Source organism: Hemicordylus capensis, chromosome 10, assembly GCF_027244095.1.
Source record: "Hemicordylus capensis ecotype Gifberg chromosome 10, rHemCap1.1.pri, whole genome shotgun sequence".
Taxonomy (NCBI): domain Eukaryota; kingdom Metazoa; phylum Chordata; class Lepidosauria; order Squamata; family Cordylidae; genus Hemicordylus; species Hemicordylus capensis.
Genome location: NC_069666.1, coordinates 17,069,358 through 17,094,932, shown reverse-complemented (window position 1 = coordinate 17,094,932; position 25,575 = coordinate 17,069,358). Strand labels below are relative to the sequence as shown.

Genomic DNA, 25,575 nt, shown 5'->3' with positions numbered 1-25,575 from the left:
TACGCACATCCAGCTTGTGCCAGAGCTTTTCACGTGCATGCGTCGGATGAGGGCAGAAGGAAGGCAGAAAAACGTCCTGAGATTGGTGAAAAGTGGACGGCACCTTCGTGCGCACGAAAGGATCAGGGATGAGCCGTACCGCCTCCCTTTGGAACACACAGAACGCTCTATCGACCGAAAGAGACCTCAATTCCGACACACGGCGTGCTGACGTAATAGCCACCAGAAAGGCCAATTTCTTCGACAGTGTTTCTAGTGGAATGGATGATATCGGTTCAAACGGAGGATGCTGTAATGCGGAGAGGACCAGATGGAGGTCCCATGATGGGAACCTGTGTATTACTGGGGGAGATAGTAGGGTAGCTCCCCTCAGGAAACGTTGCAAGTGTGGGTACGAGGACAGATACTCTTGGGGTCTGCCTGAGATAAGGCCCAGCAATGACGCAGCCTGGCGTTTTAGAGTGTTGGGCTTGAGGCCCTTGTCTAACCCATCTTGAAGGAATTGTAGGATGTGTTTGATGGAAGCCGACCCTCGAGGGATGGAGTGCAGAGAAGACCATTTGAGGAACGCCCGCCAGGTTGTCTGGTATATCCGATTCGTGGAAGGCCTCCTGGATGCCAGGATCGTGTTCGTGACCGCCGTGGAGTATCCAAACTCCTTCAACAAGTTCCGTTCAGTTTCCAGGCGGTCAGCCTTAACCACGCCGGGTCGGGATGGTAAACCGGTCCTTGGGAAAGCAGGTCTTCTCTGACAGGTAGCTGCCATGGTTCCTCCTCTGCCATGAGAACGAGTTCCGGGAACCATGGCCTTCTGGGCCAGAAGGGGGCGATTAATATGACTCGGGCCCTCAAGAGGCGAATCCTCCTGAGGACCCTGGTCAGTAGCGGAGTCGGAGGGTATGCAAACAGGAGTCCCTCGGGCCACGGGCTGGCAAGGGCGTCCACTGATGCCGCTCCCTGAGAGGGGAACCTGGACATGAACTGGTGCACTTTGGAGTTTATCGGGGACGCAAACAAGTCCATGCAGGGAACGCCCATGCGGAGGGTTAGCAGGTGGAAGACCTCTGGGTGAAGACTCCATTCCCCGGGATGAATGTCCTCCCTGCTTAGCCAATCTGCCTTTGTGTTTAGCTCCCCTTTGAGGTGATGGGCTATTAGAGAACGCACATTGGCCTCCGCCCAGTGTAATAGTAGCATTGCCTCCAGGTGAAGGGAGTGGGATCGAGTGCCCCCCTGACGATTGACGTGTGCCTTCGCTGTCGTGTTGTCCGTTTTCACTAGGACGTGGCGATCCCGAATTGTTGTCTGGAAGGCGGCGAGTGCTAACCGGATGGCTCTCAGTTCTCTCCAATTGATACTGTGTGCTTTTTCCGCAGGATCCCAGCGACCCTGGGCCGAAAGATGAAGACAATGAGCTCCCCATCCCCGGTCGCTGGCATCCGTCGTAACCAAGACTCTTGGTGGATCGAGGAATTCTCTTCCTGCAAACAAGTTGAGCGGGCTCAACCACCACCTTAGAGCCTGGCGCACTTGCTTCGGTATCTGCAGGTACAGGAGCTTCTTCTTTGCGATGGAGTGCTGGTGAGGTAGGAGGAACCATTGCAGGGGTCGAAGATGGAGTCTCGCCCATGGGACGACGTCCAAGGTCGCAACCATGAGACCCAATAGCCTGGAGAGGGACATCAGCCGATTTCTTGATGACATCAGTGCCGACTTGACCTCCTTTGTGATGATTTCGAAGCGGTCCCAAGGTAGGTACAGGCGATCCTCTTCTGTGTTCATCACCACCCCGAGATGTTGCAGGTGGTGTGTTGGCTCCAGGTTGCTTTTGTGGTAGTTGATGAGGAATCCGTGAGTCTCCAATTCCCCGAGGGTGACCTGTAAGTCCCGCTGAGCCTCCTGGAGGGTGGGGGCTTTCAGGAGCAGATCGTCCAAATACGCAAACAGTCTGATACCCCTCACGCACAGGAGGGCGACCAAGGGTGCCAGCACTTTTGTAAAGATTCTGGGGGCCGCTGATAGGCCAAACGGTAAGGCTGTGTACTGGAAATGCTTGCCGGCGTATTTGAAGCGCAGGAGGTGTCTGCTGTCGTTGTGAATGGGCACATGTAGATACGCTTCTTTCAGATCGATGGAAGCCAAGAAGTCCATGTGCAACAGAGTTTCCGCTATTGATCTGAGAGTTTCCATCCTGAAGTGGTATTTTTTGACAAACTTGTTGAGAAATTTGAGATCCAGGACTGCTCTTTTTGTTCCGTCCTTCTTTGGGACGGTAAATAAGATAGAATAAACGCCCCCCCCTCCTGACAGGATGGGACGGGTTCTATTGCAGCAATTTCCAGAAGATGCTCGATGGCGAGCATCATGTCTGCGTGTTTGAGGGTGCAGCGAGATCGAGGTGTTGGAATGAACCTGGGGGGAGGAGGGGTGTTTAATTCTATCTTGTAGCCCTGCTGGATCACTGACAGGACCCAGGAGTCGTTGACTGAAGACTCCCAAGCGTGGGCGAATTCTGACAGGCGACCCCCCAACCTGATGACTTTGCAGTCATTGTTGCGGTTTTTGTTTAGGCTGCGAGCCCTGTTGTCTATAGCCGCCCGCACCCCTGTAAGGGAATCGCTGCCGACCCCATGTTCCCCTCTGCTGTCTGAAATCCCTGAACCGGCCTCTAAAAGGCCGGGAGGGCCGAAAGGGCTGAAAATTCTGAAACTGTTGGTAATTCTTTTTAAAAGGTTGGCGTTCCGCCTTCCTAGTTGTTGTGGGCATCGTTCTGCGCTTGTCCACTGACTCAACTAAAATATCCTTGAGGGCCTCCTCCCCAAACAACTTAGTGGCATCATAGGGCACAGCGGTCAGGTTGGCTCTTGAAGTATTATCCACTGCCCAATTTTTTAGCCAAAGGTGGCGCCTGCCGAGAACTGAGGCTGCAGCTACTCTAGCTGAGTATCTTACAGAATCTAGAGTGGCATCCGCCATAAAGGCTTGTGCCTTCTGAATTTTAACGAGCTGCTGTCTAAATCTGATGTTGTCAGCAGGTGGATCGTTTAAAAGGCCATCAATCCACAGTAGGGAGGCCCTAGCTGCCATGGATGCTGCAGCCGCCGCCCTTGTAGCATGCATTGAGTTTTCATGAGCTCTTTTAAATGCTGATTCAGCTTTTTTATCTGCTGGGTCTTTGAGTGTGACTTCTCCATCCCTAGGGACCAAGGAGTTTGACACCAGCTGAACTATCGGGGCATCTGTTGTAGGAGTCTTGAGCAATTCAGTCACCTCAGCCTGGAAAGCATAAAAGCGGTTAGAGATAGCTAAAGGCTTTCTGTTGGCTGCAGGTAACTTCCATTCTTGTTTGACTACATCTGTGAAAAGAGAGGGAAATGGCAATAAAATTTCTTTAGGGGTGGCCCTGGGGAACACCCAATCGCCCTTTTCATTAGATGGTTCTTGATTATTCGACTGCTGAAGGCCAATAGTCTTTAAAATCTTATTCATCAGTGGATTAAAATCATCAGCCACAAAGAGCCTTTGAGACACTGCAGATGTGTCGTTATCGTCTCCCCCTGACCACTCTGCCTCCTCTCTATCAGGATCCATGGGGTCCTGGGGCATAGGTTCTGTGGGGTCAGCGTCCTCCCCCCCAGGGAGCGGGCTCTTAGGCTCGTTACTCATAGGGGTTCTAATAGGCCTGGGATTTCGTGGGTTAGGGACCCCTGATCCCTGGTCTGACAACTCAGAGGAGTGTGCATCACTGCCCTTATCCACAGGTTTTTTAGGATTAAGGTGCTTAATCTTCTTTTTGGCCTTCCTGGGGGGAGAGGGGGAGCATTCGCTGGAGGAGTCTGACTCCGAGGGGGAGGGGTCCCGCTTCCTCCGTTTCTTAGACTTTCCCGCCTTACGGGGTGGCCTTATTTGATAAATGGTGTCCACAATCGCATTCTTGAACCAGGCTTGCCATTCTGGGGGTACCACTTTGGGAATAGAGATAGTAACGCCATGGCTGGGGCCCACATCTCCCCCGCCCCCTACCGATTCGCCTGGTACCTCAACCTGCTCCTGTTGCTGCAGGGAAGGCTTCGGAGGGGCCTGCTGCGATGACTTCAAAATGGCCGCCGGCTGCTTTCGCGCCTTTTCGAGTTCCGTCGCCATTTTATCCTCCTTCCCACTCTTACTGAGGCGAGCTTGCTGTGTCAAAAAGACTTCCGAGGGGCCACGAGGACTCGATATGGCGATGGCACCCTCCGCTGCCCTCCGGGCCGCTGAAGCACGTGTCTCGCGGCCCGAAGGCAGGAGACACGCCGCGTACCCGGGAGCGACCGGTGCGGGCGGCTCCAAGGCAGCCGTCACCGTCGCCGCAGCTAAACTAAGCAAACGGAGCTTCTTTAACTGCCCGATGTCTTTCCCTCGCTCCTCTGACCTTGCGTTTGATGCTGAGCAGCTGGGGAGTATAGAGATCTCCCGCCTGCAGGAATGCCCCGGTTCTGGAGAGCAGAGCGGCAAGCTCGGTCGCGTCGGAGCTGGGGCGTGAAAAGCCCTGGAAAGCCCCGGACCAAAACGGTCCTGATTGCAGCCTCTGGGCACCAAGACGATTCTTGCCCTAATAGGGCTGCCCATGAAATGAGGAGCTGAAGGAGGGGGAAGGGGGGAGGAGAGGTAAGGAGAAGACTAACAATTTTTTTTTTTTTGGTTAGGGAACACACACAACAAGGTAAAGAAGGAAAAAGCTGACAGAAAAGTACAGTTAAGAGGCAAAAGAGAGAGTCAAATTCGAGAAAGAGCAGGAGAGAAGAAAATCTGCTGCTGGAGCTGAAGCGAGGACAGAAAGAACTGGGGCGAGGTTATCCTCTGCAGCCCCAAGTGGGCGGGCACTTTCTGTTTGTTTTTTCACAGTATCTGTCCTGCTTGGAGCTGGTGGGAAAGGATAACCCAGAGATGTCCCTGGCATCAGGAACTGAGAATGCTGCCTGCAACCCTGGAGAAGCCACTGCCAGTCTGTGAAGACAATACTGAGCAAGATGGACCAAGGGTCTGACTCAGTATATGGCAGCTTCCTCCAGCTGCTGGACTACAACTCCCATCATCCACACTGCCCAGTAGTCAGGGATGATAGGAGCTGTAGTCCAACAACTCCTCGATGGCCCAAGTTATGTAGCAGAAGATGAAAGTACATGATTCAATCCATCTAAAGAGCTACAGCTGCTGCATAGGATAAAGACCCACGGGCCTGGATCCTCTGACTTGGCTGCTTTTAATATGATCAGTTAAGCCTGCTTTACAGTAGAGGTGACTTTATCATTGCTGTGGGTCTCCACACTCTTTGCCGATCGGCTAGCAAACTGCTATCTAGCTGCAGAACTGCTTGGGGGCCTCATTAGTGATTTAAACCAACATACCTCGGGGTCAAATTCTAAGGAGTCAAATTCTTTGACTCACTGACCTTTGATTCCATTTCCTGGTACTGGTGAATAGCCCCCTTTTTCTCACCTTGATTATACAGCAAGATTGCATAGTTCAGATTCACCAGAGGGTTGCATCTGAAGCCCAGGAGAGATGGGGAAAGGGTAAACGGGATCGGGCGGACCTATGGTCTGACTCAGTATATGGCAGCTTCCTATGTTCCTATTTGGGTCCTTGCTGGTTTTATTTCAAGCCAGTCTAGTTCAGCAGACAGAATGTCCAACGTTCAGTGTTGGACATGCACTTGGGAGAGCTGGGTACTACTTCCCACACAGGAATGCATGCAGCAGCCTCAGGCAACCTGCAGTCTTTTAGTTGAAATTCCCCAGTCTGTAAAATGGGAGCAACTGGACGTGATTATTAGGAGACCATTGCATGAAACCTTTGGGTCCGAATACGAGTCTGCTAAGAACCTCAGCAAAGGAGAGGCTGCTTCATGGTGATAATAAGATTTGTTTGTTGATAACTGGTCAAGGGTCTGAGGTGGGGGTGCTTTACCTGCCAACATCATATAGAGTTCTCCCAACTTTGGCTGGAGGTGGACAGCAGCACTGATGAAATGGAAGGCAGAGGCATGCTGCTGCATTGTCAGGTGGACTAGTCCCAGGTTGTAGAGGATCTTCCAGTCAAAGGGCGCAAGGTAGTTTGCCCGTTTGAGGCAGCTGATGGCCTGCAGAGGAAAAGAGCTCTCTTCAGCAAGAGAGAAGGCAAAGGCTTTCTGCAGCTGCTGCCTTAGGAAGAGATGCCAAGGTGCCATTTTGTCGTCCCTTTCAAATGATTGTCATCAGTGCCCCTCCTAAAGAAACTGCTGTCCAGCTTTCAGTCCTGGCTGAAGTTATTAGGAAGGCCATAATGAAATCTAACTGCTTTTTGATAAGATGGCAACCTAGTGAGCCATCTTTGCAATCAAAGATGGGGTATATATAGTTGTTCAACAACTACAAATATTTATATACCACTTTTCAACAAAAGTTTCCAAAGCGAGATAGATGGATAGATGGATAGATAGATAGATAGATAGATAGATAGATAGATAGATGGATCCCTGTCCCCAAAGGGCTCACAATCTAAAAAGAAATGTATGAGAGACACCAGCAAAAGTCACTGGAGACAGTGTGATGGAGTTTCTGTGCTGGGGGATGGACAGGGCCAGTTACTCTCCCCCTGCTAAATAAAGAGAATCACGTTAAAAAGGTGTCTCTTTGCTCAGTTGGCAAAGATATCAAGCTTCCGTCCTATTGCACGGGCAGCTGGAAGATTGTGGCAGGATGCGACATCTATATGCATCTATATTTTTGAGGGATGGGGGCGGGGGGAAGTGGCTGAGAATGCTGGCCCTCTGATAAGAAAGGTAGCCAGCAGCACAGATCCCCTCCCTGGAGCTTTCAGTTGTGCTGGGATCTGGAGACAAAGATCAAAGCAAGGCTGTCTTTACCGTTTCTCATCGTCTGCCATCACCAGCCCAAGCGAGTGCCTCCCTCAGGGCTGCCTTTGTCCGTCAGAAGCCGCAAGAGAGAGGCAGGGGTTTCTGTTCTTTGGGCTGAGCTTTGAAGATGGTGAACAGTGGGAGTCACTCCTGCAGTCCCTTGCCTTCTCTGAGTAAATGAAAGAAACCGCTGCCTCCCTCACAAGGCCTCGACACATGCCACTGGAGTCCAGGGGAGGGGAGGGCTGTGCGGCAAGCACAAATAGAAGCTGGCTAGTAAAGCCAACCATTATTTGTGGACCCCTGTGCTTGAGCCTATTCAAGAAGTATGGAAGGCAGGAAGGAGGAAAGGCACACCTACCGCCACATACTTCTTCTTGCCAAAGAAACACATTCCAATGTTGTTCCACAGAGGGGGGCTTTCGGGTACAGCGCAAGCCACCACCCGGTACTTGGTGAGAGCTACATCAAAATCGCCATGAGTCTGCATCATACTGCCAGCGGCTAAAATCGCCTACAAAACAAACAGAAATCCAGTTGTAGTTGCCCTTTCTAACAATGGAGGAAAGTGAAAATGGTACAAAGACGTTACATTTTTAGCATGAAGGAACTTTTTGGTGGGTGGGTGCATGGTGAGGTCACAAATGCATTCAAATGCTGGAGAGATTTCAAGTTTTGCTGGGTGATGATATTGGTGGCGCCAACTCCATCATTCCCGGACCTGATCAAGCTCATCTAGCCACTTCCTTGGGTTACCATTTAGTCACACAAATATTGGATTTTGTGACAGAAATACTGGATTTCCCAAAGGCTTAGGCTACCAATATTTTCCTGTTTCAACCCCCAATGCAATATATTTATATTCCCAAATATACCTTATAGTTGCTGGGATCATAGGTGAGTGCATTCCCAAGGTGTTCAAAGGCCTTCTGATAGACCCCAAGCTAAGACAACAAAAGCATCAGAAGAATCAACACCAAGTCTTAGACAAATGTTAACCTGCACATTGATAAAACATTAAAACAAGACATTGATTGCTGCATTTTGTTCCAGTCTCACCACACCCTAAAAGGGGCGTGTTGCTTCTTCCACTCCCAACTAGAGCGCTGCCTCCAAGAATCACAAGCAAGCAAGCAAGCAAAAATCACATTTCCAGACTTCTGGTGTTCATAAAACCATCCAGCAGACTGGGTGGCAACTGTTTGGCTGACCTGTCTGCACTTTGCTCTCTAGAGAAAACCCTCCAGAAACTACCACCACAAAGGCCTCCATACCTCAGAATTATAAGCCCTTAACCACCATGCCTTTGTGAGAAAGCTCCTCTGAGAGCCACGACTCACACTATTCCTGGGGCCACTACTGAGGCTTCTGGGAAATCACTCCAGCAAACATTTCATTGGAGGAATCCAATCCAGAGCCAAATGGATGTTAATATTCAATGCAATAGTGCTGCTTATCTACAGATATTATTAATCCTGAATCTGCAACCGTCATGGGCCAAGAACTTCCAAGCACTTGTTTTTCAAGGCTTACCTTGCATTTCCCTGGAAGCACGGCCACTAGTGCTGTAGAAATGTCTGCTTCCCCCGCTCTGCTTAATGTAGTTTTCTCTCTAGAACTCTTACACTTCTCTGATCTGAAGCTGCACAGTCCTCACAGAGATGGGGGCAAGTCTGGAACTGGGGGAGCTGCAATATAAACTCCACATCTTGCCAAGTGCTGAATCCAAACAGCTCAGAATTGGGCTCGTCCAGATCTTCCTGCCAGTTCCTCTCCAACTCCTCAAAAAAACTTACCCTTGGCAAGAGGGAAAGGGAAGCGGCCAAGACTGGAACGGGAGGGGGGGGTGTTTCAGGGAGGTTCTTTGTGTTTGGCCTTTCCAAGTTTTTTTCTGGCAGCTCAGAAAAACCTGAGTTGTCTCCAAGAATTCTCCCAGAGTGCTCAGAAACAAGGAGTGCCTTGTGGGGCCATTGGTCAGGTAGAGCAGTGCTGCCTGCAGGATGGCAGTTCATCAGATAAAGCTGCACAGTTCTCAATAACGCTGGGACAGGGCGGGGGGGAAGAGAGAAGCAAACGGAGCTCCAGGAAAGTAGCTGGGCCTCCTTTGCCGTGCACGCCCCCCCTCGTTAGGATGGAACTGCTCCTGTGATGGTGGGGGGAATCTGGATTGGGGCTCCAGTGCAGAGGGAAGGGAAATTTTAAGCCTTTGCCCCTGCATGGGTCCCCCAACTTAAAGTACCTGCTTGCCCCTAGAAGGTGCTGTTTGCTATGGAGGGGGCAACTTACAGGGACACCACAGCCTGTGGCCCCAATCTGAACTGATCTCTTTCCCGTGGCTGCGTTTTGTAGAGGAAGTAGCAGCAACATCAGGAGTTTCAATCACAGGATTCCCACCCCACGTTACAAGCCCTTGGCAGCAGCGGTGGCTGCTAATTTGGGAGAAGGGTGCTGTATGGGGTTTGTTTAAACACTTGTCTCCTTGGAAATGCCAGGTTCCCAACTGGTCAGAATCAGGATGTCAATTCTGGACTTTGCCAGCAATTGCATGGTTCTTTTCTACCGAGAAAACGCACAAAGCTATTGCTTTTTTATACTTGAGATAGCAGCAGGCTACAGAAGCTGATCAGACTTTCTGCTCCTCCTGTATCCAGTCCCAGTAGGGCAAAAATATAGAGCAGGGAAAGGAGCAAAATTCCAATTCCTCAAGAAAAGCCTTCAATCTACATACAGATGCCTGGTCGTGGCTGCAGTTCATGAAACAGTGAGCCAACTGACAATATTCTGTACCTGCAGGTAGAGTAAGCCCAGAGTTGTAAGGAGCTCTGTGTTTTCTGGGGAGAAGCTGAAATACAAAAGAAACCCTGGAGTTTTACACAGCTGAGTGCCAGCAATAACTCAAAAGAGCATCAGATGTTATGCACAGGAATAACTGGGCTTCACACAGAGACAGATAGTCCACGACAATTTGGTGCCTGAGATGGAAAAACCAAATGGCGATTAAAAATAATACTATACTCAATACTGGAAAACTTGCTGACCCTTAATGGACCCCCCCTCCATTTGCCACTTAGAGCAGTCTGCCTCCTCCCCGTTAATAGTAGCATCAGCTCTGATCTCGAAGACCGGGGGCGGGGAGGGGAATATATATATATATATATATATATATATACACACACACACACACACACACACACACACACACACACACACACCCTCCTTCAATATTATACACCTCCATATTTATATATATAAACCACTGAAAATATTTAATTGAAAAGTGGTAAATAAATAATAATGTCGATGAAGCCGCTGACTGTCCTTCAAAACATTTTTAATGAAATTTTGAGTTTTTTCTGGGGTCACACTCCACATTCAGCCTGGGAGAGCCCAGCAGTGGGAGGTTGGCCTTCAGAAAGACCATCTGCTCCACCAAGCCAGCATCAAAGCGTGAGCTACGGGTGCCCTCTCCCTCTGGACACTAGTTGGGGGGCAGGAGAGGAGCTGTCTGGCAATGGTTGACAATCCAGCCGGACTTGGTGATGCATTGCCCAGAACTGGACAAGATCCGCCTGAGGGTCCACCGCCACTGGCTCCTGCGGGTACTGGAGAACATTCTGCTCAACAGCAGTGCAGGGTGTGGTCAGCACCTCCCGTACCCCTAGCAGGGCACCAAGGCCACAGGGTGCAAGTGCCGGCTGCATTGACACTGCCAGGGACACCACGCTGCTGGGCGTTGGACTGTGCACTAGAAGTAGGCACTCCAGTACCTTCCTCCTGGTTCAGAGCCAGTCTCCTCTCCTCTGCCTGCCTTACCTCTTGAACCAGGTGGGCCCTCCATCTAGGCAGCTTGCCAGGAGCAACGGCATTGCCCTTCATGGGTGGGTCACAGGCAGGCCAAAAAAATGCTCTGCCAATTGATCCAACCTGGTGCTGAGCCGATCCACAACTCCAGGCCTCCACCGACCTGCCGGGGCATGTGCTTCCCCAGTGGTCAGGGTGGTCTGGAGCTCGCCCATCGTCTTCTCCAAGAGAAGAGCAGCAGGCTCAGTGCTGCTGCCTTGGAAAACAAGCTGCTCGTCGTGAGGAGGAATGGCTCGAGTGCCAAGGCCAGCTCGGAAATGAGCTTCCAGTCCCTGGTGGACAGCTCGCACACTCCCAAGCGACAGTTCCTCGCCAGGGCGTGATGGCCACCTCCTGCTCCTGCAGACACTGGAGCAAGAGAAAGGTGTAGGGATGTGCACGGAACCACGGCGAGGCGGTTTGAAGCCGGCAGGGGTGCCTCTTTAAGGGCGAGGGAGGGTGCACTCACCCCTCCCGCCGCTTCCCCCCGCCAGCGCTGGTATTTTTAGTATCCCTTCGGGGCAGCAGCATACCTCCCTGCCGCCCTATTGCGCTCCTTTTCCGGACATTACCAGACGTTGCCAACGCGCCTGTGCGCATTGGCACGAGTGCGCGAGCATGCATGACGTGCACACACCCGAGCTGGCATGTGCAGGCGCGTCGGCAACTTCCGATAATGTCCGGGAAAGGAGCGCAACAGGGTGGCAGGAAGGTATGCTGCTGCCCCGAAGGGATACTAAAAATACCAGCGCTGGCGTGGGGAAAGCGGCGGGAGGGGTGAGTGCACCCTCCCATGCTGGCTTCGAACTTTTGAGCTGGTGCCGCATTCAGACTGGTTTGGAGGCCTGTAAAACGGTCTCCAAACCGGTCCATGCACATCCCTAGAAAGGTGGAGTTGCACTGCATCTCAGCATCCCTGGGGATGATGTGTCCAGGTAGGCTGAGCTCACGCTGCCTCTCCCTGAACATCCGTCTGCCCTTCTCACTGCAGTGGAAATAGGTTGCAATTTTATGGCACTTGTCCACAAGAGCAGCCATGGCGGCAGCAGGCCCTGGGGGAAGGGCAAACCCTGATGCTCCCTGACCTCCATGATGCCAAGTGCCTCCGTCACGACCAGGTGCAGAGTGTGCGCCAGACAGCGTGTGGACACAAACTGCAGCTGGTGTGCCACCCTCTGCATGTTGGCATCATTGTCGGTGACCAGGAAGCCCCTGCGGAGGTCTGGCCACCCGGACGGACATTCCTCACCTGATACCTGATGACCGCCAACAGCTCATCCGCTGGGTGGTCTGTGTCCAGCAGCTCCACATGCAGCAGAGCCCAACGGGGCTTTGCTGCCTGGGATGTGCCGGCCATGCCAACAGCAGCAGATGTTGTCCCCTCTTGCTCCTGGCCCCACCAGTGCACAGTGAGGGACAGTGTGGGGGGAGGTCAGCAGGCCTGCTGGCGGGGAGGCAGGCAGCAGATCAGGGTCCAGAGAGATGTGGCGGGTGGGGGGGGCAGGGGGTCCACAGCAGCAGCAAGCGAGTCCGAGGCACAGAGCAGCAGCGGCAATCAAAAGCCAGCAGCAGCACAGCCAGAGCTCTTCCTCGAAAGACAGTGGAAGAGTAAAGCCCGGATGGCACTGCCTTGCTTTCAATACATTTTGAAACGCCCTCCTTTTTGCTCCCACCTCCCCGCTAGCCAATGGGTTCAGATTTGCCTTGACAACACTCCACTTTGAATGAATGACAACAAGCCAACCAGGAGAAAGGAGGTTGCTAGCCAATCCGAAGACAGTGGCAGAAAATCAAGAGCAAGGGCAGGAGTTTTGTAAACATGTTACACAAAATGGAGGCCACGACCTTCAAACCGGGTTTGATTTGGTTCAAACTAAGACTGGCCTCCTTTTTTCAGGGGCCGGTCTGTTCTGAACTTGAACCAGTCGAACTGGGCTGGTTCGAGTCTAACCCGGTTCAAATCGAACCAGTTTTGCACACCCCTATTTCTCACCAGCCATTTCACAGCTTTTTGTTTCTGAAGGGAAAGGATGTTGAAAAGGAACTGGAACTAAGCACCTGTGCACACCCCTTCCTCTGCCCCCACCCAAACACACCCAGAAAACAGGAAAAAATAAAATGACACAAGGCCAGAGTTACAGCAGGAATTCTGGTCTTTGCTGCCAACTTTGTTTTTTCACCAGGCTCAGGTAATGCATGCACACCAGGGATATACTGCAACATTTTGCTGGGGATCCATACTTGCATCTCTTTATACTTAATCAGTTGTAGCACCAATTCATCAAGAGCTCCCTCCCTCCATCAGAGGCATTGCCAATACATGCAAAATAAGCAACTTTGTTTTGCTTCCAGCTCATTGTGAGAGCTTCGGCGATAAAAGCCCCCAGAGCTCGATCAGCTCTGGGGATGGCTATGCAGACGGCAGCATCAGCATTTGGAAATGGTATGAAGAAGCAGTGCCCTGGGCTACCCTGGCAACATGGTAATTTTGGCCTATTGCCTCTGAACTGAACACGTGCAATGGATACTGTATGGAAGGGCCCTTGGGAGCAATTCCATGCATAAAGCAATTCCTCTAGCTGATTCAGCACTCCCAAAATGCACCTAAGATGACTGGGTAAGAGAGAGTTTTCTCAACACTTTCCAACCCAATGCAACGAGTCCAGTTGCTGGGAACAAGGCATCTTCCTGTCTCGTCAACAGAGCAAGGGAAAGAGGGGGTCTTACTCCACTGCCTTCTTGTAGACTTCAATGGCCTTGTCAATATCCCCCTCCAACAGGTGGATTTTCCCCAGCATCATGTACGTCAGATCATGGCGGTTGAGCTGCAAGGCGGTGTTCAGTTGATCTTTTGCCTGTGCAGAAAGTACATATAATTAAATGAAATTGGCAACAATATCAAATCAAGCCAACCTGAGTGAGTGAGTGCATTTGCTGAAGGAATAAGGGGAAAGGAAGCCTATAGCCTCAGGTGTATTTCTCTAGCCTGCGGACTGATGGAGTTATGTTTTCATTTTTAAAAGGTCTAGCCTTCAAAGTCACAGAGTTAAGTTTAAAACTACAAAGACAGTGGATTTTAAAAGGTCTGTCCCTCTTCCTTCCTAGAATGCCCCAGCCTGGCTGGGCAGTGGGCTCTGCATTGTTTCAGAGCAGCATCTGCTTGGTCTCTCTCTTATGTCTTCCTGGGGCATTTCCCCATGTTACAAGTCCTGGAAGCACGGCGGTGCCAGATTTTGGCTGCTCTGTGGAGACTAGTGAGATGGGATGTAACCAAGACTTTCACAGCTTATCTCTGCAAAATGCTTATCCCAGCACTGAGCCACGAGGGCTGCTGAACTGCAAAAAAGCACAGAACGGCTCCCGCTGGGCACATCGTTAATCCCCGCCAATGAGAGTCATCGATTGCAATGGCCTCTTTTCCTCTTCAAGGACCAGCCAGTGGGACAGGAATGAAATGCTGTCGGGTGTGGGGGGGTTCAGCATTTTAAAGGCAGGAGAGATGCTGACAAAGGAAAAGGAGTTATGCAGCACACAGGATATTCATTACTAAAAAGTGAAAATGCCAGCACACACTGTAGGCATCATTATCTTTTATAGGTTTGTGTGACTCAGTGCAAGGGCTGCACATGGTGTGTGGCGGAGGTGACAAGCAGGATGCTTCTCACCAGGGGCACATTAAGACAATAGCAAGCCCGTCCTTCAAAAGCAAAGATCACCTCATACAAATGTGTGCACCTCCCAAATCAGAGAGACCAGAGGATCTTGAGAGGATCCAGCTGGAACATCCTCTTATTAATGCATCCACAAGGGAAAGCAAGTTCTGACAGGAGGGCTACATCCCTAGAAAAGTCAACAATAGTTTCACGGATATTTTCCACAGTGATTGGCTTCACCACCCATTAAAAAAAACCACTTTAAATCCAGGGGAGCAAGTCATGAGTTCTCAAGAGGTACTGAGATTGGGAGGTTTAGCAAGACTGAGAGCCAGGGTGGTGACGTGACTGGAGTATCGGACCAGGAGGTGGGAGATGAATTCTAGATCATCTTCTTATAAGCCATGGCTAAAACAAGTGAACATAAGAGCCCTATTGGGACCCTGCCAGCCATCAACAAATCATCTATGTTCACAAAAGCCTTCCACTTATCAAACAGTATTCATGTACAAGGGCACACGTGTACAGGTACAGACACCGTGAAAGTTGCTGTATACAAGACAACAATGTGAAGAGCATTTTCTCTGAGACTGGTATCATTTGGGTAGCACACACTGGATTGGAAGAGGAGCCCATGAACTCTAGCAACTCCAGCATGCTGGTCTGATGGAGCCCTTGAGGATATCCCAGCCTCCACCACAACCACTTGGATTGCCTGCCCAAGAATTCCCATGTTACCTTGTTGAAATGTTTCAGGTACATGTAGCAAACCCCCAAGTTGTGGCAGATCTCCTGGTTGGGAAAAGGAAAGAGGACATTTGTTAATCACATGCAATGCACGAGGGAATGAGAACCTGTCATCCCTCTGTATGCGAGGAGACTGAGAACCACAGCAGAACAAGACTGAGAACCACAACAGCAACATCCTCAAAAACCAGGGATTACACAAGCTATGGGGTGTGGTGGTGGTGGTGGGGCGGGGGTCTGTTTTCTCAGACTGACACTAGATTATTTCCACCCAGCAGAAAACAACAGTGGCTCAGTTCAGAAGCAATTCAGAGCCAGGCCTGGGCCTTGCACAACATACCCTAGCCTCGAGTCATTATTATTATTATTTATTTACACAGTTAGACAGGTGTTATTGACTGGTTTGTTTTATCCAGACATCGAGTCCTGCCCAAGGACCTGGGATGGCTGGATTTTATTATCAATGTTGTTGATGTTATTATAGATATCGTTGCAGAATATAGGCTGTTCCCAGTAAAGCTGCTTTTTGTAATTGACTGATGGTGATTTCTGTGACCCCTATGGTGTTGAGGTGCTCTTCAAGGTCTTTTGGAACTGCACCCAGGGCACCAATTACCACTGGGATTATTCTGGTCTTTTTCTGCCACAGCCTTTCAATTTCAATTTGTAGATCTTTGTATTTTGTGATTCTTTCTATTTCTTTTTCTTCTATTCTGCTATCCCCTGGTATTGCTATGTCGATTATTTTGACTTGTTTTTCTTTCTTCTCAACTACAGTTATATCTGGTGTATTGTGTGGCAGATGTTTGTCTGTTTGTAGTCGGAAGTCCCATAATATATTTGCATCCAGAGCCAGGCCTGGGCCTTGCACAACATACCCTAGCCTCGGGTTGTTGTTGTTACTGTTGTTGTTAATTCGATTTCTATGCCGCCCTTCCAAAAATGGCTCAGGGTGGTTTACACAGAGAAACAAATAAATAAGATGGATCCCTGTGCCCAAAGGGCTCACAATCTAAAAGAAACATCAGATAGACACCAGCAACGGTCACTGGAGGTACTGTGCAGGGGGTGGATAGGGCCAGTTACTCTCCCCCTGCTAAATAAAGAGAATCACCATGGTAAAAGGTGCCTCTTTGCCAAGTTAGCAGGGGTCTGTTGTTGCAATCCAATTCAACACATAACATTCATAGAACAGGCTGGTTTCTGTCTGGAAGGATCTGAATTCTGTATTTCAGATCAATAGAAAGATTTAGCAACACTGAATGAAAAGGTTCTAATTATACAAATATGCAATGTGCTGTCCTTTTTGCTGCTAGTGACAATTATTCACTAATATCCTCTATGTAAGGTAACAAGGATGATCCACAGAAATTGGATTTATAAAACTGACCAAAATCCTACTGTGGAGCAAAAGATTTATTCTTTTTTTCTTTTCTTGTGGTGATCTTTGGAAGCCAACTGTTTATACATCTAAAAGAAAAGTCTCTTTTGTGACTACTCCTTGGCAGATATGCCTTTCAATCCCTATAGTAGTGACTAATCCATCTTGGTACAAAATATTTTGCCTATGCTGATGAATTGTGGAGGGATTACCACTCAGCAAATGGCATTTGGTCCAACAGAGAGTACATAGCCATGTTTTGTTTTCTTGCTGAATATTAAGCAGGCAACCATCTGTGCGCACATCTGGCAGAAACACCTCCACTGTCTTGTTATACCTAGGGAGAGTGATGAACTTCCCTTCTTGTTCATCTAGAAGCAGGTTTGTGTCTCAAAAGCAGACAAACCATAGATCAACCTAATAACTGATACACACAGCCCTACACGCAAGCAGCCACAGCTTGTCCTTGGGCACACATATTCCTCCGATTGCAATGGAAAATATTTCTCTAGAGCCAGACCATACACAGATCCAGCCAGCAACAATTTCTGCAACAACATCAGCACTTTCCCCAGTTGCCACAAGCACAGGAACCATGGAGACGGCATCTGTACCAAAGCCAGACTCATGATTCATATTAATGGTGTTCTGCAGGAGCCGCATCCCAAGGACTGACTGGGCCCCTCAAAGGGAAAAGGGGCTGCGCAGAACTGGCCCTAGGTCAGCCCTCAGTTGGTCTGTCTGATTCTAGTCAACTAGTATTCACTAGCAGGAATAAAGACCTCATACATACCCAGTCCTTCTGGTTGAGTTTGGCGGCGTCATTGTACACTTCAATGGCTGCTTTGTGTTTCCCCAGAAGAAACCTGCAAGGAAAGTTCAGGTCATTTTCCTCAGCCTTTACTCCCCAGCCATCGCTGGGCAATCAATCGTTAGCCAAGAAACTCTACTGGGAAGTAGTGAGCTGTGGAATCAAACAGAACTGCCAATGCCTTCCCCAAGACATGGCCACTGAATATACTGAGGAGTTCCAGCTTGTCTCAACACTTGCTCTTTGCTGACCAAACAGGCCTGCTTGGAGGAACAGGCAGTCATCCCTCGCTCTTGCCTACTTGACCCACGGCCAGAGACATACGGCCCGGAAAAACCCTCTCAAGAAAAGATGCACCTATTGTTCTAATAGCTGCAGATCCACCCTCTGGCAACAACGATTTAGCATTTATATACTGCTTTCTAAGCCTCAAAGTTGTTTTGGTCATGGACCGTAAATAAACTATCTATCTAAGCCTCAAAGTATTTAACATAAGAGTACATTATCAGGTTGTATTCCATACAACAGCTCTGAAAGGTTGTGTCAGTATTATCTACATATTGCAGAGAGGAGGCTGAGGTCAAGAGAGAGCAATTTGCTCACTGTTTGAGTTCATGTAGAGGAGCGATTCAAACCAGAGATTCCCCGATTCGTAGCTTAGGCCCTTAGCATTTCTAACATAGCCAGTATAGCGCACTGGCTATTAACCCAGATTATGAGGGTGAAACTGTGATTCTCAGTTGAAGAGTTGCCTGGAAAGAAAGAAAGAAAGAAAGAAAGAAAGAAAGAAAGAAAGAAAGAAAGAAAGAAAGAAAGAAAGAAAGAAAGAAAGAAAGAAAGAACTCTGTGGCAGGAGCAGCCAGAGTTGCAACCTACATCCGTGAGGGAGGGGGTTACTCCTCCATCAAGTCGCTTCCTGTGAGGAGTGGGGATAGAGGCCACAGCTCAGTAGTAGAGCATCTACCTTGCATGGAGAAGGTTCCAGATTCCCACCCTGGAAGCACCTCCAAGTAGGGCTGGGAAAGGCTCCTGCCTGAAACCTTGGAGAGCCACTAAACCTTGGAGAATCAGCATAGACCAGGGATTCTCAACATTGGATCCCCAGATGTTATCGGACTTCAACTCCCATAATCTCCAGCCTCAGCGGCCTTTGGTTGGGGATTATGGGAGTTGAAGTCCAATAACATCTGGGGGCCCAATGTTGAGAATTCCTGGTATAGACAGTACTGATCTAGATGGACCAATGGCCTGACAGATTCCTATGACTATCCACACAGTCCTCATATTATACTGTAACTAAGCTCAAGTACATAGGCATGAAATGAGCACATCTTTCCCAGTTCATCCTTGCCTCTGTGAGCATCTGTGTGCATTTTAGGTTGTGAGCCAGATAACATGGACCAGCTTTCTAACTTCTAGTGCCATGGATATGAATGGTGCTATATATAATATTAATATATTATTATTAAAGACTATCTTCCATAAGTTATACCATACCATACCTTAAAAAAAACAAAAAACTGGGCAAGCATTCAATGGCTGTGGATGAGCCAATGGAGATATTCATAACAAATACCAACTAATTTTTCACACCTGCTTTTAAAATTTAGATCAGAGAGGCTAAAAAAATACATAGGCTCTTGGAATGTGAAGAGTGCAGACAGAGAGGAAGTATGAGGAAGGAGCTAGACTATGCAAATATTGTGGCTAATGAGGCAGCCTTCAGGACCCCCATGACACCTCAAACCTGAAGGATAAAATGGGCACTCACAGTGATCGGGCTACCTGCTTGAGGTTGTCCGTGCTCCGAGGACTGAGGATAGCACAACTCTGGAAAAGCTCAAGTGATTCTTGAATCTTCCCTTCCAAGCGAAATATCAGAGCTGAAAAGCAACATTGCCAGAGCATGTTAATTGGGGGATCTTCCAAGGAAGTTGCACTTTGTCTGGAACACAGAGGACCCAAGAGTGGCATGGGAGGACAGGGACCCAACTCCCTTAAGCACTCCAGCTGAGCCACCCCAAGGGCTTTTGAGGGAGCAGGCCAGGACAGGGCAGGGCAGGGCAGGGCTGACAACAGCACCCCTGACGTCTCATTCATGAGTGAGCCACCGATAGGCTTGCAGCTGAGATCTATGCTGACATCTGTGCTTTTGGAGTGAAGAATATATATATTAAATATATAACAAATGGGGCCAAGTAGAACGTGTTGCCCAACTGGCACGATGGAGGATACTGGCCCGTGTGCCGTACTGGCTCAAGCCAAGTCAGCTCAGCACACTGCATTGAAGGTTTTGACTGTGCTATTTGTGCTCAGCAGCAACACATGATGCTACTGGCCTGGAGAAGGAAAGAAGCAAAACATAAAGAAGCGTTTTTTCTTTTCTTTTCAAGGTATGTCTGTGTTGAGGGGGCAATGTGCCCTCTTTTTTCTTGGGATGTGCATGGAACCGGTGGGGGGCGGCTCCAGGGTGGAGGAGGAATACCTTTAAGGGCGAGGGAGGGTGCTTTTACACCTCCCACTACGTTCCACCCACCGGCGCTGCACGTTAGAAGGGTCAGATGGGGCGGCAGCGTACCTCCCTGCTGCCCCATTGGACCAGAAGCGACCAGAAGTACCTGCTGCGTGTGTGCACAAGTGAGCATGACGTGCGCATGCGTGTCGGGTACTTCCGGTCACTTCCGGTCTGATGAGGCAACGGGGCAGCAGGGAGGTACGCTGCCGCCCCACCAGACCCTTGGTTGGGGGTGGCTGGAAATGACCTCTGAGGTTATTTCAATTCACCATTTTGAGTTCAGCAGAGATTGGGAGCCATTTCATGGCTCGTTTTTTTAAAAAAAAACAGCCCCAAAAAATCCCTCGGTTTTTGGTTGATTTTTTTCTCTTGGGGGCACTGCTGGAACGTGGTGGACCAGCAGAACATGGTAGGGCACTTTATTTGGCTTTTTAAAAGCCCATTTCTCTGTCCTTTGGAACCTAGCCTCCCAAATTCCCACTGTTCCAATGCTTCGGTATTTGTGGTTCCAGTATCTGCGGCACTATCCAAGAATGGAACCCTTGCAAATGCTGAGGTTTTCCTGTACTAACCTTTTTGATTTATATAAGCAATCACAAATTGGTCACTTTTAATACTTAGGGCTGTTGTTTTTTAAACTATCAGTGTATTTCAAGTCTTATTGGTTGACTCTGGGCCCATCACTTATTTCTCAACCTATCCAACATCACTGGGTTGTGGTGATGATAAATACACTCATGTGCACTGCTCTGGGTTCCCTGGAGGTGGAGGAAGATCAGGATATAAACGCCAATTAATAAAAATAATGTCAGAAGGATGTCAGCATGATAGGGTACTTTTAGCCTTACCTTGAACATAGATGGCATATTCACACATTCCTTGGCTTTCCTGAAGCTGCTCTTTTATAGAAGTCTGAGCCACAAAAGCAAAGAGGAAATATTTTAATAAAAAGAGTTTCTGTTTTGGACTGGGTGTAGAATGTAATTAACTGCCCAACAATTGTGTCTTTTAAATGTGATGATCCTGCCCCAATATTAAGCTAGCATTTACTAAAAAGGTACATATTATAGCAATAAGCATTCCTTGTCCTTTATTTGAAGCAAAAAAAAGTTACTTGAAATCATTACTTCTCATGCTGGTAATCCATCTCTCTAGAGTCTCTTAAAGTTAAATTACCAAGAGCAGAGATAAAAGCCATCCCCACTAGCATTTTTAACATTAAAGCAACAGTCTCTGAATATGCAACACTATAGCAAGTGGAATTCCTGCCATTCAAGTGGAATAGGTAGCAGTTACTGTGGAATATGTGGCTGTTATTCACCTTCTGAAAAATGAAGCACATATCTGAATACTCTTAGAGGAGCACACTCTCTTTGCATTGCACCAATAATAAATTATACTTATAAAAGAACTATACAGTGACTTTAAAAAAACTCTTGTCTTCAGTTCAGAGAGGAAGTGCATCTCTAGTACCACTCAGGAAGACACTAATTCCGCCCCCCTATTTTTGATGTGAATTCGGTTCGTCCCTGGGTCCGCCTTTAGCCAATCAAACAGACTCAGTGGGAATCTCTTTTGAGGTTTTTATTGCACTGCATTTGCAAGGTATTTAAGGGCTAATGGCTCCACATTGAATACAAATAGGTTACAGCTTGAGGTGTTCTTTTATACAATCAACAAAATGGATGCTGAAGCTCCCAGCCCAATACACATAGCAAGCCGATGACCTAACCCTTTCAAATGCGCATGCGTAATTTTTATGTGTCATGTAATTAAAATTTAGATCAAACCAGCTTCTAGAACCCAGATGGCTCCCTATTATGTGTGATGCAACATTTGCCTTGTCATGCTCTTAATATACACATTTTCTAGGGTCTGTTATTGTATTCATGTAGATTTCTCTCCTTCCTATCCTAAGAGCAGTATAGCATAGCAAGCATAGCAGCCAAGAGGGTGAGCCATGAATCAGTTTAAATCTAATCTCTGCCACGAATGCACAAGGTGAGTTCAGGCAAGGCGCTCCCTCTCAGTCTCAAGCCCACCCCAATCTGGGCATAGTGATACCAATACTCACCTTGCAGGGCTGATGGAAGGATAGCATCAAGGTAACACACATGAAACACTTTGAATACTCAAACCCACTATACAAATACTGGCTGATATGATGTCCAGCCCATCCTGGCGTAGCCCCAACACTGTTTTGAAGCAGCAGTTGAAGAAGGTGCATTTCCTGAGGTTTTGTAACAACAGGGAAACCTGCAAAACCTCAGTGTCCACAACCCCTGCTTCAAAATATCACTGAGGCTGCCTCTGAAGTTTGCAGCGGTCCCAGGATAGACCATTTTGGAAGTAGTAGACTGTGCATCGTATCAACCATATTCTTATTAGGTTACACTGTGTCTAATTCAACCTCACCATCACCCTGTAGGTATATTAGGGTATGTACTATTTCTCAGATCTTTCACGTTGTTTTGCAGTATATTAGGAACTTCAGGGCCCAGGATCAGCCAAATCATGTTTATTTATCTATATATTTAATTCTCCTGGGTGTGCCTTGCAATGTGCGTCTCGGCGCCAAGCTGATTGGCTGGGCGGCAGAGGCGCCTGATAGGCTGAGGTGGAGGCAAGGCGGCAGCGGGCCCGGCGGTGGAAGCAGCACTTGGCCTGGCCGCGGTGGGGGCACTTGGCCCCACAACCTGGGCCCAGCACGGGCAGGCCAGAGACTGGGGCAGAAGGTGGGGGGGGGAGAGGTAACCACCGGCCCCAAAGAGCGCACAGATGCTCTGTGTGGGGTCGGGAGCAGCCAAATCATGTTTGTTTATTTATTATTACATCTCTAGACTGCCTAAACACTTGTTTTCCACGTGGTGTACAAACTAAACAACAATCATAGAAATCAGATTTTTTTAAAAAAACAACAACTTTAAGAGAGAATTCAATAATTAAACAATTACAGTCAAATGCCTGGATAAATCAATGTCAAGGTTCTCCTGAAGGCAGACAAGGCAACATTCTAAATTGGAACAGTTTATTTGAAGTCAAGTAATTAGACAGGGCAACACTAGCCCTGTTCGGACATTCAGTTGATAATGTCCAAACACGGTTCTGACCAGCTTTGGTGCTGTCAGCATGTTCAAACATTTTTCATTTGAACATCCGAACATGGTTAATGAGTGGTCTGTAGAACTGGACACCTAATGTAGTGGAAGAAGGTTCTTGCCCCAAACTGCTCACACTCCTTCCTACCTCTAGATCAGTGTTTCTCAAACTTTTTGGAGTCAAGGACCGCTAAATTCTTCGTGCAGAGTTTCAAGGACCGCTACATTCTTCATGCGCAGTTTCCCGGACCAGCAGTTAGTAAAGGGGTTTCAAGTCTGTCTATCTGTCTGTCTGTCTGTCTATCTATCAGACTTCTATACTGCCCAAAACTTGCATCTCTGGGCAGTTTAGAATGAAAATAATATAAGCATTAAAATAATTAAATTTGGAATCTTTTGCAAACATTGAATATTAGGGGTTCTTAACCTTGGGTCCCTCAGTTAAACTCCCATAACCCCCAACAACAATGGCATTTGGCCATTATGACTCGGGATTATGGGAGTAGAAGTCCACCAACGTCTGGGTACCCAAGGTTGAGAACCCCTGAATCTAAAAGCCTGGGTGAACAAATTTGTCTCCAGTATGTCTGGAGTGGAGGTGCTTGTGATTACTCAATGGAGAGGGGATGCTGGGCCATTGGAAAAATTCAAAAGCTACATGGGGCCAATGAAAACAACATACAAGCAAGCCCCACTGATGCAAGAGGGAAACAGTGTTCCCTCTCAAGGCGCCTCGACCACAACAGGCAGCTGGGTTTCAATCAACCAACCTTTGGCTGCAAACAATGAGCATGCAAGAACCAGCAGCCCTTCAAGTGGCGCCCACTGCCATACTTTTTCCTCCATGCCCCCGCATCGCATACAGTTTGAAGCTGTAAAGATAGGGAATAAGATAGCTATAGGAAGATCTCAGCAGCACGTGGAGGCAAGGCACAAGAAGGGTCCCATGCCTCCGTGATACTCTTCCTCTTCCGTGCCATGTGCAAAATTGAGGAAGTGAGTGCCTTGATTTCAGGGGGGGGGGGTTTGACTCCCAGTCAGGGACCGGCACTCAACCCTTCGGGGACCGGCAGCGGTCCAGGGACCGGTGGTTGAGAAACACTGCTCTAGATCACTTCATTACTGGAAATTACAAAAGCAGCTCAACACAGTCTGGGAGGGAACTCCACCTGCCCACTGCTGAAGAAAAGGGCATTGTCTGAAAGGACACTATCCCCCTGAAAGCATCTCTGCACATTTTTATGGATGGAGGGTGGGGCGGGGGGGACAGAAGCTGCAGATTTAGTCAGAAGCTGCAGAATGAGTAAGTAAAAGTACTGTCTGGCTGCAACAGCAGACAAAGCAGGATAAACGGGGTAGAGATGTGGAGTTCCAAAAGACACCTGGATAATTTTTTTTAACTTTCTAACCTCTGTTCAGATGACTGAAAGAAACAAAAGGAAAACTAGGAAGAAAAGTACTTCTTACATTAATTAGATACTTTTAACATTTCTTAGTATTAATTACATAATATGTAATTAAGGCTTAATTGAGGAGCAAATTATATGCGATATCAGACCTTTTTTGGGGGGGATATCAGAGCTCTATTGTGTGTGTTTTTCCCCTTCAGAAGTGAGCCCCTCCCCTACTGTCATGGCTCAGGAACTTGGCACCTTCTCAAGTGTGGATATCTACCTCCCTCTCTAATTTGCTCTAACCATAGTTGGCTGTTACACCTAAATCAGATTTGGCACCAACCAGGAGAGTCTCCAAAAATGGTTCACAAACCCACGTCAAGCTCTGGTTTCAAGTCACATAGAAAAAGCTAATCAGGTTAGCGTGAACTATCCTTAGGTCCAACTGAGTCACAAGGGCAAACTACTGTATAACTGTAACAAACTAGAGAAGAGAGGGGGCAATGTGTACAAGAGAGTGCAGGAGCAAAAGGAAAGGAATCCATGGCATGTTCCTCAATTCCAAACTCCAGTTTAGAAATGTGAATTTACAACATTGGTCCCCAAAACTGTGAATTATCAGCAAAGCAAGGACCTGCTTTTTTCCTCCCTGAAGCAAGCTTTTAAAGATGCAAAATGGGACACAGCTGAGGTGCCGTCACACTCCTACCTTACACGAATCGTAGTCCTTGTGGATGTAGTGCAGATGGATCAGCCAGTTATTTTTCTCCAGAAGGGGCAGTTCTGGCACTGTGCATAATGTTGGTAGAAACAAATGAAGCTAGTCAATGATTCCCCTCATCCCTGTACTGCAAAGTCCAGAGAGAACAAACTGCACATAAGCTACACCTTGAATCAAGCCTGCTGCATTATTAATTATTATTATTATCTACATTTTATATCCCGCTCTTCCTCCGAGGAGCCCAGAGCAGTGTACTACATACTTAGGCTTCTCCTCATAACAACCCTGTGAGGCAGGTGAGGCTGAGAGATAAGTGACTGGCCCAGAGTCACCCAGCAAGTATCATGGAATGGGAATTTGAACTCGGGTCTCCCCGGTCCTAGTCCAGCACTCTAACCACTACACCATGCTGGCTCTCTCCAATGCAGCAGAAGGTAGGAAGCACCGGCGGCAGCAATGGGAAGGCAAATAATAAAATCATAACACAGGACACTAAAGAACAGTTTAAAGAGCTGATTGTTGTGGAGCCCTGAATGCT

General features: G+C 48.3%; 2 protein-coding genes across 4 annotated transcripts in view; both read right to left on the bottom strand.

Annotated features, from left to right (window-relative positions):
* BBS4 (Bardet-Biedl syndrome 4) overlaps positions 1-25,575 on the bottom strand; it is a 50,614-nt gene that overhangs the window by 6,486 nt on the left and 18,553 nt on the right. The window contains exons 3-12 of one of the 3 annotated variants that reach the window (XM_053272217.1): positions 25,026-25,105; positions 20,673-20,736; positions 19,081-19,192; positions 17,292-17,364; positions 15,109-15,162; positions 13,445-13,572; positions 9,665-9,719; positions 7,753-7,821; positions 7,239-7,391; positions 5,950-6,121 (exon numbers count right to left, since the gene is read on the bottom strand). In XM_053272217.1, the coding sequence (XP_053128192.1) occupies positions 5,950-6,121; positions 7,239-7,391; positions 7,753-7,821; positions 9,665-9,719; positions 13,445-13,572; positions 15,109-15,162; positions 17,292-17,364; positions 19,081-19,192; positions 20,673-20,736; positions 25,026-25,105 (960 nt within the window). Of the gene's footprint in view, positions 1-5,949; positions 6,122-7,238; positions 7,392-7,752; positions 7,822-9,664; positions 9,720-13,444; positions 13,573-15,108; positions 15,163-17,291; positions 17,365-19,080; positions 19,193-20,672; positions 20,737-25,025; positions 25,106-25,575 lie in introns of those variants that run through there. The other 2 variants (XM_053272218.1, XM_053272219.1) reach the window with 2 other exon arrangements.
* LOC128334833 (uncharacterized) lies at positions 2,541-4,733 on the bottom strand. The gene is made up of 2 exons (XM_053272225.1): positions 4,039-4,733; positions 2,541-3,276 (listed from the first exon to the last, which is right to left on the bottom strand). Exons 1-2 carry the CDS (start codon positions 4,606-4,608, stop codon positions 2,548-2,550), a joined length of 1,299 nt encoding a protein of 432 aa, XP_053128200.1. The 5' UTR covers positions 4,609-4,733; the 3' UTR covers positions 2,541-2,547.